General features: G+C 47.6%; 1 protein-coding gene across 1 annotated transcript; it reads right to left on the bottom strand.

Moving 5' to 3' along the window:
• Positions 1 to 202: 202 nt before the first annotated feature.
• RAB20 (RAB20, member RAS oncogene family) lies at positions 203 to 12,765 on the bottom strand. Its single transcript, XM_048501059.1, has 2 exons — positions 12,285 to 12,765; positions 203 to 1,106 (listed from the first exon to the last, which is right to left on the bottom strand). The coding sequence occupies exons 1-2, from the start codon at positions 12,610 to 12,612 to the stop codon at positions 574 to 576; spliced, it is 861 nt and encodes a 286-aa protein (XP_048357016.1). The 5' UTR covers positions 12,613 to 12,765; the 3' UTR covers positions 203 to 573.
• Positions 12,766 to 13,206: the final 441 nt, after the last annotated feature.

Here is a 13,206-nt window from a genome sequence, read left to right as displayed (position 1 = left end):
GTCAGTTTGATGGCACATACAGAACCAACTTCCTGTTTCCCCCTATCAACTGAGACTGGAAGGGTCAGATGCAGTTTGAAGTTAACTTTACTGTAAATCTGAAGGAAGTACATTTTTGTTGTTGTTGACTTTGTGAGCCAAAAGCAGATACCCCTGCATTTCCCCCTAAAAACTAACGTACAAAATTGAAGCTTGCACAAAGTTATGCAAATATTCAAAAATATTTATTACTAAAATAAAAAGTGAAAAGCGTGTCTTTAAAAAAAAAAACAGTGACAGATCAGTGAAACATCTTGTGGGTAGAAAGGACGTCAAGATTAAGATTCCAGAGAGTGATTATAAAATTTTAGAACAATGCCTCGTGCGAAAGCTTTACTTAAAAATCACTGTTCTCCTCTTAAATTATCTGCCCCTCAATTACCCCTTTCTTTTAGTCAAATCAAATTATTACACATTTATTTATTCTAGTTAATCTTGACAGCCATCTGTGTTATAACCTTCACCTAGTTAAATTGCTATACTCTTTGATTTTGTGTGTGTGTTGGGGGTGGGTGGGGATTTCACAGCAATGGTTTATCGACAACAGCCGGATTGTGCAGTTTTGGCAGTCTTGTAGTTATTTAAGTCTACAGTTTGTGACGGTCCTTCTGCTTTCTGCTCCAAAATTGTCGGCACCACCATATCGAACACAGTTTCAAAAAGATGGTCCACCATATATCCGGTTTTTGCGCTGGTTTCAAAGCACATTTTCTCCGCCGCCGGGGCATCCTTCTCATCTAACATTTTGTACTTCAGGATCTTCTTGTAAAGTGCGATAGCGTCCTCCATCTGGACTTGTCTTTTCACCTTGGTCGACGTGCAGCCGCTGATGGGTTTCTCAGACGGGTGCTCGTCCTCTGCTTCCGGCGGCACGGTGCAAGTGTCCGTGAGGTCCACTTTGTTCCCGACAACGGCGAAGATGCAGTCTGCGTTGGCCGTGTCTGTCAAGGCCAGGAACCGATCTTCCAGCTCCACTATGCTCTGCAAGTTGGTTACGTCGTAGGTGAGGATAACAGCAGCCGCTCCACGGCAGTACATCGATCCAAGGCCATGAAACTGTTCCCGCCCTAGAAGAGAGAAGAGGAAAGTGCTCGGAGCACATCATGTTTTTCACGTTTTAGAAAGAAAAAATAATACAGGCACACAACCTCTGTACATGAAGAAGAAGCAGAAGAAGAAGAGTTTGGATTTATATCTCCCATCCTTCTCTCCTGTAAGGAGTCTCAAAGGGGTTGACTATCTCCTTACCCTTCCCCCCCCCCTCCAACAAACACCCTGGAGCAGCAGTGGCGTAGGAGGTTAAGAGCTCGTGTATCTAATCTGGAGGATCCGGGTTTGATTCCCAGCTCTGCCGCCTGAGCTGTGGAGGCTTATCTGGGGAATTCAGAGTAGCCTGTACACTCCCACACACACCAGCTGGGTGACCTTGGGCTTCTCGGAGCTCTCTCAGCCCCACCCACCTCACAGGGTGTTTGTTGTGAGGGGAGAAGGGCAAGGAGGTTGTAAGCCCCTTTGAGTCTCCTGCAGGAGAGAAAGGGGGGATATAAATCCAAACTCTTCCTCTTCTTCCTCTTCTGTGAGGTAGGTGGGGCTGAGAGAGCTCAGAAGAACTGTGACTAGCCCAAGGTCACCAAGCTGGCATGCATTGGGAGTGCACAAGCTAATCTGAATTCACCAGATAAGCCTCCACAACTCAAGTGGCAGAGCGGGGAATCAAACCTGGTTCTCCAGATTAGAGTGCACCTGCTCTTAACCGCTGGCTTTTAATCATGCTGGCTCTAGATGTTCAGGCTTCAAAGGTGTCTAGAGATGGGCTGGGATTCTAAGTCGATGACATAGTGATGGACAAGCTCCTAGAAATCATTTTCCGATGCAAGAGCTGCTAAAAGCAGGAGAAAGACATTGTGGCCAGTACGTTTAACCTAGCTTACACTGCAGCCTTTTCAGTCTTCTTCCTTACTAACCCCCAAAGAAAGTTTAGCACCACGGGCACAGTACTGAAATCACAATAATGAGCAGAGAGACAAGCATGTGATAAACTGCTGTTGGAAACAGGAAGCAAGGCAAGTCTTCTCGTGAAGGGCTTGCAAAAGAGCGGAGGGAAATTCCTCACATCGGACTGGTAGAGTCTTTTACGGCATAAAACCTCCACACGGATGACTCTGGAAGGATGAGATCAGCCCCAGTTTTTCCCAGGGCAAGAATGAAACTTCGCTCCGAACGGAACGATTCACAACTCTGCCTTAAGCACCAGTGTGTGGTGGTATAGTGGTAAAGAGGGGTGAATTGTGGGTTTGATTCCCCACTCCTCCACCCATGGTGGGTTTGATTTAAATCACGGACAGAACGACTTGATTTAAATCATGATTTTCTACATTCTGGCTGGAAGAATCTTAATATTTACAGCCAGATGAAGGTTTTGTTTTTAGAATAATAACTATTCTGATTAGCTTTACAGTTGTATCAGAAATCATCGATTTAGTTATATTAAACAGATAGATAATTATTAAGTTATTGTCAGAACATGTGTTTAGATGAGCAAAATCTAAATGACAGGTGGACCCTCCTTCTAGCAGGTGCCGTGTGCAGATTAGGACTGAGTGCACAGCTTGTGCCGTGTGCAAAACCTGATAAGGTGAGGGCACCTGATTGGTTCCATTTCTGTATATAGTTAGCACAGACAGCAGAGTGATGTGTGCCTGAAAACACCTGTGGTCTGGCGAAGCACTTTGTCAGTAGATAGCAATAAATAGGACTGCACTGGTGACTGTGTGTCTGCCAGTTCTTGTCTACATTGCGTCCTGCAAGGTGGTCTACTCCGAGTAAATCCGCTGCTTCAACAGTTATTGCAAGGTGAACTACCTCCAGTTTCAGGGGGGTAGCCGGGTTGGTCTGAAGAGTTCAGCGACACCTTTAAGACCAACAACGTTTCATTCTTAGTATAAGCTTCCATATGTATTTGAAGAAGTGTGCGTGTGCATGAAAACTTATACCAAGAATACAATTTTGTTGTTTTCAAAGGTGCCCCTGGACTCAAGCTTTTATCTCCAGTTTAATCCAGGCCACTAGGTCCTGCATTTCTTCACTGCAGTGTTTGGATTTTGCACACATGTTTGCCTTACCCATCAGTAGAGGAACTTCATTAAAACAGTCCCAAACAGTCCCTCTGCCTACTGCTATTACAGATTTCCTCCTTCAGGGAGAGAATAATATAATAAACCTCAAGCTAAACACCCAAAGATCCCAAGACTTTTGGAGTACTCCCCTCAAAAGATTTCACTTTAATTTTAATGCTTGCCCCGCCCTCCTCCCACTTAGCTCCTTGTGCAGATGTATTCCACTCCAAAAAAAAAAATCTTTTACTCATTGTACTTCTTAAAATGTAGCACCTAAGAGGTAAGTGGTTGATTCTACGTACAAAGATTTGAAAGGGACAATGGGATTAAAGTCTTTTTCTCCAATCTGTATGTTGATGTTATCACATTTTTGATGTGAAGAAGAGGCATGTTATCTCTGCAAGCACAAATTCACAGTTTTGAAAACTGCCAAACCAAGCATCTGTGGCAGTATCTTCTAGATTGAAAAATTGTTCCAATTAATCTCACAGAAACCTCTGAAAGAACATAACGCTGTGAACTGGTTAAGAGAATCCGTTTACCCAAAAAATTACACACAGCATGAATATACAGCCTCGTGCTACATAATTAAAAACTAATCCTTATTACCTTATAGTCCAAAGATTGTTCATCGTGAATCTTATACAGCTGTTTATAGATAGATTTTTCCTCAAACGGCATTTTATTTTTAAAAAATCTGATTAAAATTTTTGAAAGCTGATTTTTTTTTTAATTTAATCAATGATTTTTATCTATCCTTCCTCCACATAAAGCCTGCCGGGTGACCTTGGGCCAGTCACAGTTCTCTCTGAACTCTCTCAGCCCCACCTTCCTCACAAAGTGTTTGTTGGGGGGGAGGGTGATTGTAAGCTGCTTTGAGACTACTTAAAGAGGAAAAGCGGGGTATAAAATCCATCTCTTGTCCTTCTCTGTTTCCAACTCAAACATAAAGAGTTGGTTCTCTTCACAGGAGTCTTCTAACAGTATAAGAACATAAGAACATAAGAACAAGCCAGCTGGATCAGACCAGAGTCCATCTAGTCCAGCATTCTGCTACTCACAGTGGCTCACCAGGTGCCTTTGGGAGCTCACATGCAGGAGGAGAAAGCAATGGCCTTCTGCTGCTGCTGCTCCTGAGCACCTGGTCTGCTAAGGCCTTTGCAATCTGAGATCAAGGCGGATCAAGATTGGTAGCCATAGATTGACTTCTCCTCCATAAATCTGTCCGCCCTTTTTAAAGCTATCCAGGTTAGTGGCCATCACCACCTCCTGTGGCAGCATATTCCAAACACCAATCACACGTTGCGTGAAGATGTGTTTCCTTTTATTAGTCCTAATTCTTCCCCCCAGCATTTTCAATGGATGCCCCCTAGTTTTAGTATTGTGAGAAAGAGAGAAAAATTTCCCTCTAACATTTTCTACCCCATGCATAATTTTGTAGACTTCAATCATATCCCCCCTCAGACACCTCCTCTCCAAACTACAGAGTCCCAAACGCTGCAGCCTCTCCTCATAAGGAAGGTGCTCCATCATGCGGTTAAATGAAGTCAGGTTATGCAGGAATCATAGGCTGGCGGTGGGTGTAAAATAATGTGGGAACACGTTCTCCTTCCTAGCACAACAGCTCAATACTGCTGAGCTTGGCAGTTACAGCCATTCCTCCAGCCCTGAATTCTAGCAGTCTACCCATTTAACACAGGGGTCTGCAACCTGCGGCTCTCCAAATGTTCATGGACTACAATTGTAGTCCATGAACATCTGGAGAGCCGCTGCACAACGGCCCACATTACCACCCAGGTGCGGGAGGAGGAAAGCAGGAATCGATTCTCTGAGCTCCAAATCTGGGCAGTACAAGTCGAGAGGATAATTTTCACCTTCAACGAACTCCCAAACGTTACAGGGAATCAAAGGTTCAGAAAAATCTCGGTGGTGAAGAATGTTATCAAGTCGTAGCCAAGTTATGGTGACACCAAAGGATTTTCCAGAAAAGAGAGTAACATAGATGGTTTGCCAATTGCCTGCCTCTGCATAGCTGACCCTGGGTCCCTTCCGGACATGCAGAATAATGCACTTTCAATCCACTTTCACAATTGTTTGCAAGTGGATTTTGCTATTCTGCGCAGTAAAATCCAGCTGCAAAGTGGATTGGAAGTGCATCATTCTGCATGTGCGGAAGGGCCCTGGTTAGCTGCCAAGATCTGATAAGATTAGGCTAGCCTGGGCTATGCAGGTCTGGGCAAAAAAAAAATCCTTACAGCTTAACAATTATTTCATCAAATTTGTCTGACCAGCCCCTCAGCTGGCAGTTTCACTGTGTCAAACTTTACGGCAATGGGACAATTGTCTTCATTTTACAACTGATGCAATTTTCATTGTGATTTTTAAAAGCAGACTTTAAACAGGGTTCCTCCTTCCGAATCCCAATACGCTGCGGGGATTTGGATGGAGTGGGGTACGGACGACTGTTTAGTGTGGACAACTTACCCGCCAAAACTAATCCATCTATGGGAATTCTCAGGGAGAACCGCTATGCGAATCGTTCGGAAGGTTAATTTGTACCAGCCACGGTCTATTACTGTAGGATATAAAGCATCTTTTGTACTAAGTTTTCTAAGGAAAGATCTTAAATCTCATGGAGATACTATTCATGGACATGTGAGCGAGGATCACCCGTCAAAAGGAATCTTCAGATGAAACAGCTATTCATTATATATGTGGCATGACCAGCCAACTTACGGACTATTATAAACTATTACGTACCCTGACTGGGATGCCTCAAGCTAGGGTTGCTATGCAGAGGAAGGGAATGATAAACTACCTCAGAACATCCCTTGCCTTGAACACCCAAGGCAGTGTTTTCCAATCTTTTTGACGTCACGGTACCCTTGACCTCACTCTTCATATCTCACGGTACCTCTGCCATCCTCCCCCCACCTTCCAGTTCCTCTGCTTGCCACTCCCCCCACCTTCCCCTCCCAGGGTGAAGGGAAGCACGGGGGGGGGGAGTGGCTGCTGACCTTGTGGCAGGCCCCGCCCCCTGGGCCAGCTCCATATCCTTGCTGGCACCGGCGGAAGACACCGCAAAAGTGAGGGGGGCCGTTAGCGTTGCCGTGGTACCCTTGGGACATGCTCACGACACCCCAGAGTACCACAGAACCCTGGTTGGGAATCACTGCACCAAGGGGATCCCATAAGATGGCTAAAACTTGATAGCAGCTTCCACCACCGAACTATGACAATTATAATTTCCTTTGAAGGAAAAGAAATCAGTGAGATCTGATTATGGAGAAGTGCAAACAGCTAGACAGTGCAATTTTAACTGACTCCTGAAAAGGAGAAGTTCAAAACAGGCACAAGGTTGATTTGGCAACATTACAGCACGGTTCTTCTTTAGGCTTCTGTGGGCACACAGAAAACCGTCTCAGAAGAGTTACAAAACATATAATCGAAATGCCGCCAACGTCTTGGATGGCGTCCAAAAGATAAGTTGTCCGCGCTGACCTTGATGTTAAGAACACAACGCAACACAGTTCATTGTATTAAAGGGTTGTGTGTGTTTATCAGGACCCGTTTGGACCATGCGCCCAAGATCATGAAGATACGTCAGTGTTGGGGATTCTATGTGACTATAAAAGCACAGTTACGCTGGCATCTCCCAATGCCAACTCACCTGGATGGTATCTGGGGTGAGCTGCCGAACAGATGGATTTAGCAGAGATCTGAAGATGGCTGAATCATTTTCCCCAACAGAAGGAGCATATGCATAAAATACATTCATTGATCTCCTAACAACTGCCTGCCCTCTACCCAACTCTTCAGGCATGACGAAGAAGAAGAAGAAGAAGAAGAAGAAGAAGAAGAAGAAGAAGAAGAAGAAGAAGAAGAAGAAGAAGAAGAAGAAGAAGAAGAAGAAGAAGAAGAAGAAGAAGAAGAAGAAGAAGGAGGAGGAGGAGGAGGAGGAGGAGGAGGAGGAGGAGGAGGAGAGGAGGAGGAGGAGGAGGGGAGGAGGAGGAGGAGGAGGGGGGGAGGAGGGGAGGGGGAGGAGGGGGGGAGGAGGAGGAGGGGGGGGGGGGGGGGGAGGAGGAGGTGGGATTTATATCCCCCCTTTCTCTCCTGTAGGAGACTCAAAGGGGCTTACAATCTCCTGGCCCCTCCCCTCTCTAGCTCTAAAACTTATAGTGAGGTAGGTGGGGCTGAGAGAGCTCCGAAAAGCTGTGACTGGCCCAAGGTCACCCAGCTGGCATGGGTGGGAGTGCACAGGCTAATCTGAATTCCCCAGATAAGCCTCCACAGCTCAAGCGGCAGAGCGGGGAATCAAACCCGGTTCCTCCAGATTCGAATGCACCTGCTCTTAACCACTACGCCACTCCTACATGGCGGAACTATGAATTCCTGCTAATTCTGAATTCACCATCTCCTTCCATGTGTTCCTGCCCCTGAATCAAGATCGTAGGGAGGGGACCTCCTGGCTGTCCCGTCAATCAACGAAGCTCATTTGATGGGCACACAAGAGAGGGTATTTTCAGTGGTGGCCCCATCATTATAGAACAACCCCTCTAGGGAGTTGCGCCTGGCTTCCTCACTTTTGATCTCCAGAGGGCCGATAAAGTAGTTTTTATTTAGGATCATGTTTGGCTATTTTCACCAGATATTTTGGGTTTTAGGTCTTATTGTGTCTTTTTGCTTTATGTATCTTGTTTATGTTAGAAGCCGCCTTGGATTCAATCAGGGAAAAAGGAGGCTAATATAGGTTTCAAATAAATAAATTAATACACCAGAGCTCACCCGCAGCGGTGATGGGGGGGGGGGGAGGCTTTTCTCAGAGCATGTGGCTTTATGCCCTCATGTGACACAGAAGAATAATCAAAATTGCCTACCTTGCAAGGTTTATAGAAATATAACATGTTTTTGACTCCTCAGCGTGCTGTAAATCTACTAAGTCCATGGTGGCGAACCTATGGCACTCCAGATGTTCATGGACTACAATTCCCATCAGCCCCTGCCAGCATAGCCATGGGAATTGTAGTCCATGGTGGGACTGATGGGAATTGGAGTCCATGAACATCTGGAGTGCCATAGGTTCGCCACCACTGAAGTATTCAAGGATCAAATGAAATTACATTTGCCAAAGTTCTTTTCAGAAGACCAGGCATGGCTTTTATTAAATGACCTGGCAGACCCTCAAGGAGTTACATTTAGGGACATCTCCTTTATTGCTGCTCATCTACTGCCCCAACCCGGGAACTGGAAACCTTCCTGACTCTCTGACAGAGTAGGCGGCTTATCAGCGGAAAGGTGCGTTACCAGAGTAAGATAAGCGCTGCTGTAGACGGCTTGGCACGGCACAAGAACAACTCCACACCACACAGCTGTTTCACTTCAAAGAAGGTTTTTACTTGTTGGTGCAGGTTATATACAGTGAATCAACGAACAAACCGGCAGCATGCTTCGCAGCAACTAAGAAACCCTAACGGACAATGTACAATGCATATGCTCTGTCTATATACTATCACTGGCCAATCACTGTGAAGGTCACTGGATTGGATCAAACTGGTTTGGTTCAGTTGCATCAGGTTCTGCCAACTGACTCTGTATGACAGGTGCTGTCATTTAGATCATGCTGATCTGCGCACAAGATGCACACCATATTTATTTTTCTTCCCTGACACTCCCTCTCTCCCATGGGCTGCGTGATATAGTGGTTAAGAGCAGGTGGATTCTAATCTGAAGAACTGGGTTTGATTCCCCACTCCTCCACCTGAGTGGCGGAGGCTTATCTGGTGAACCACACTCCTGCATTCCTGCATGGGTGACCTTGGGCTAGTCACAGTTCTTCGGAACTCTCTCAGCCCCACCTACCTCACCAGGTGTCTGTTGTGGGGAGAGGGAGGGAAAGGAGCTTTTAAGCCACCGTCAGTCTCCTTAGAGAGAAAGGTGGGGCATAAATCCAAACTCTTCTCCTTTGAAGCCTTTAGGTCCCTTTGTAAAAGCTATGCCTGGTGTTCTGAGAAGTACAGGGCAGCAAATGTAATTTCACATGGCCCTTGAACACTGCTGTGGTTACTTCTTTTCACAAGGTTTGAGCTACCAAGTTACTATTGAGCCAGGGGAACCAAAATAGTAGCCGTGGGAAGAAGCAATCTCTCAGAATGTCAGGAAGCTCCATGGGGCTATTTTTAAAGATCGCAAGAGCAGCAAACAGGTGGGAGATTCATCTGCCAGCATGGCATGGTGGTTAAGAGCAGGTGGACTCTAATCCGGAGAACCGGGTTTGATTCCTCTCTCTTCCACATGAGCAGCAGACTCTAATCCGATGAACCAGGTCTGTTTCCCCATTCCTCCACGTGAAGGCAGCTGGGTGACCTTGGGCCAGTCACAGTTCTCAGAACGCTCTCAGCCCCACTTACCTCACAAGGTGTCTGTTGTAGAGAGGGAAGGAGATTGCGATCGTAGGCTGCTTATAATAGAGAAAAATGGGATATAAAACCCAACTTTTCTGGGTAGGGGAAGCGGCAGCAAAATATATCGAGCTGCCCCTACTCAGGATCAAGCAAAAATCTTTCCCAAGAAGCAAGGAAACTCTAGGACACAGGTGTCAAACAGATGTTATGGACTACAGTTCCCATCATCCCCTGCCCAGAGGGTGATGGGAACTGTAGTCCATAACATCTGGAGGGGCGCGAGTTTGACACCTATGCTCTAGGGCAGGGGGGTCAAACTCACGGCCCTCCAGATGTTCATGAACTACAATTCCCATCAGTTACTCCCAACATGAGCATTGGCTATACTGGCAAGGGCTGATGGGAATTGTAGTTCATGAACTATCTATGGAAACCCTGTATTGACTTACACCCTGCCGCAATATCTAGGGGATCAAAACTCTCCCTTGGTTTAAGAGGCATACTTGCTCTTGCACCAAAAAGAAAGGAAACTGTCGAATTAAAGACCTCTGCACCCCAAAAATAATCAACGTAATGTGGCCTCTTGCACTTTGCTCACAACTCAGCCTCTGCGAGCTTTCCTTTGGTCTCTCATAGCAGGCAAAGGCAACACAGAAGTCAACCGGGGATCCATTAAACTTTAACACAACAGATGATTGGCAAGTTGAGCGTTTGCCAATCTAAACTTTTCAGTCTAACCACCCGTCTGCCCAGACGCTTCAACAACATGTAATCTACTGCATATTTAGCCAAAGCCGGCCAACAAAACATTCAAGGACTGCTATTATTTAGCAGATTTTTCTTCTGGACATCTTCCAATGTGACCCAGGCCGGCGTGGCGTAATCCGGTGAACCGGGATTGTTTTCCCACTAGTCCACGTGAAGTCTCCCGGGTGACTTTGCGCCAGTAACAGAACACTCTCGGCCCTCTCTTCTGTGGGAGGGGAAGGCAATATAAGCTGCTCTGACACTTCTTAAAGGGAGAGGCAAGCAGGCGATAAAACCCAATTCCTCTACAGACCTGGTTGAGAAGCACACGGGCCTCTTCCGCACATGCAGATTAACGCGCTTTCGATCCACTTTCAATGCACTTTGCAGCTGCAATAGCAAAATCCACTTGAAAAACAATTGTGAAAAGTGGATTGAAAGTGCATTATTCTGCACACGCGGAAGGGGCCTCAGTGTCCACTGAATGAAACATTTATTGATGGTCTAGGGAGGCTCACCTGATGGTGTCAGATCCCAGAAGATAAACAGAGTCAGTCCTGGTTAGAACTTGGACGGGAGTCTACCAAGGAAGACCAGGTCTCTATACAGAGAAAAGCAACGGCAGACCAACTCTGTTAGTCTCTCGCTTTGAAAACTCCACAGTGGAATTGCCACAAATCTGCTACAATTTAACAGCCCTTTGCACACACAATGCCGCACTGGTTTTCAAATGTTTCTCTAGCCCAGTGATGGCGAACCTTTTTGAGTCCGAGTGCCCAAACTGCAACCCAAAACCCACTTATTTATCGCAAAGTGCCAACACAGCAATTTAACCTGAATACTGAGGTTTTAGTTTAGAAAAAACGGTTGGTTCCGAGGCACGTGTTACTTGGGAGTAAACTTAGTGAAGAAACTGTGCAACGCTTCAAATGGGTGAATCATGATCCTTGCCAGCAACCAAGCTTACTCCCAGGTAAAGGATCATGCCCAGGCCAGCCTAGATGTGTGTGTGGGGGGGGTGATTTTCCACCCTCCTCCCACATGATCAACTCTGTGCGTGAGTAGGGCTCTGAGTGCCACCTCTGGCACCCGTGCCATAGGTTCGCCACCATTGCTCTAGCCTTAAGAGCAAGAAACCTTAACTGAACAAAAAAACATAAGTTCTCCTTCCACCAAAAGAACAGCTCCGCCTGCCACACCCCTTGCCAGACACTTTATTCTCCTGGCAAATTTGCAGCCTCAAGGGACAGATGCCTCCGTCCCTAACCAATGTTCCACACAAAACCTTCTGTTGTGATCCACGTAAAAAAGCCCTTTTTCCCAATAATAGGGCTTGGGGAAATTTAACAGCACCGTGCCAATGGCTGACATGCCAAAGCGTTACCTATTGTTGCCCCATTTCTCGGTGAGTTTTTGAATCTTCGCGAGGACTTTCCTACATACACAGCTGCATAACTTCTTTACAGGTGTTACCTCTAACATACAAAGAGGAGAACACGATCCTACATCGTCACTCTTCGTAACCTCCAACTGCTCAAACGACAACTGCAGAGCACAGCAGGGTGCAGAACGGTGGAGCGGTTCCCTTTGCGCTGAAACTGGATGGGCCACCACCTGTGCCACCTGGCCTACCTCACAGGGTTGCTTGTGAGGAAAGCCAGTTCTCGATCATCCTGGCCCACCTCACAAGGTTGCTGGAGAGGAAAGCCAGTCTCTCACTCTCACAGAGTCGCTTGAGAGGAAAGCCAGTCGCTCACCCTTGCCCAACCCCATAGGGCTGCTAGTGAGCCAGTCTCTCACCTGGGCCTACCTCCCAGGATTGTTGTGTGGGCCACACAGAGCCTTGAGCTACTCGGAGATCAGAGTGCCCCGGGGGCATCCACACCCAAGCAAAGCAGCCACTCCAGGCGTGCCAAAGGCGCACGAGCAGCCAGGCGCCCCGCCGCCCTCCGTGGCGCCCCCCACCCCCACCGGGGCTCACCTGCCGTGTCCCAGAGGGAGATGTGGTGGGGCCCCCACTGCTTGAGGAAGAAGGCGCCGCCGACCGTGCTGACGGTGCCCTGGAAGCGGCGCTCCATGTAGCGGTGCAGCAGCGACGTCTTGCCCACGTTCATGTCGCCCAGCAGCACCACCTTGCCGTCGGGCTTCATGCTCCGGCCCTCGCGCGGCCCCAGGCAGCAGCCGAGACGGCGGAGGAGGCGGGCGGGACTCCCTCTCGCCCTCCTCCCGGAAAGGGAAAGGGAAAGGGCCGGGCGGGTCCTCGGGAGACCTCGCCGCCCCAGGGCGCAAAGTTGGGAAGTTGGGCGCATTTGGAGACATGGCGAGGCGGGGCGGTGGGAGGGCGCGCAGCAGCCCCAGGTGGGAAGTTGGGGAAACCCGAGGAGGCAGGGCGGGCCCCCAAACCTTTGGAGAGGGCCCGCCCCCTTTGGAGCGAGTGCCCCTCTGCCCGGGACTGCTGGGCCGTGGGGAGGCGGAGGAATGGCGCGGGGAAGCCAACCCCGGAAGAGGGGCAAAAAGTCACAGGCTTGTACCAAAATCACAGGCATGGTAGCCAGCGTGGCTTCGTAGGTAACTCTAATCTTGATCTAGCAGAGATAGCATTCTGAAGACAAAAAATAGATCAAGCATATGTATATCCAGTGGTGGGATCCAAACATTTTAATAACAGGTTCCGATGGTGGTGGGATTCAAGCAGTGGCGCCGCCGCACACGCGCTCCTCCAGTCCCTGTTGGGCAGGGAGGTTGCTTTAGTAACCCCTTCTCGGCACTCAGAAAAAATTAGTAACCACTTCTAGAGAAGTGGTGAGAACTGGTTGGATCCCACCTCTGTACAGTATATCAATATATGTTCTGGTACGTATGTCAATATATGTTTTGGATCATTTTAGTCAGTAGAAGAAGAA

Source organism: Sphaerodactylus townsendi, linkage group LG01 (assembly GCF_021028975.2).
Source record: "Sphaerodactylus townsendi isolate TG3544 linkage group LG01, MPM_Stown_v2.3, whole genome shotgun sequence".
Taxonomy (NCBI): Eukaryota; Metazoa; Chordata; class Lepidosauria; order Squamata; family Sphaerodactylidae; genus Sphaerodactylus; species Sphaerodactylus townsendi.
The sequence above is the reverse complement of the archived record's forward strand: the minus strand, read 5'-3'. Positions and strand labels throughout refer to the sequence as shown.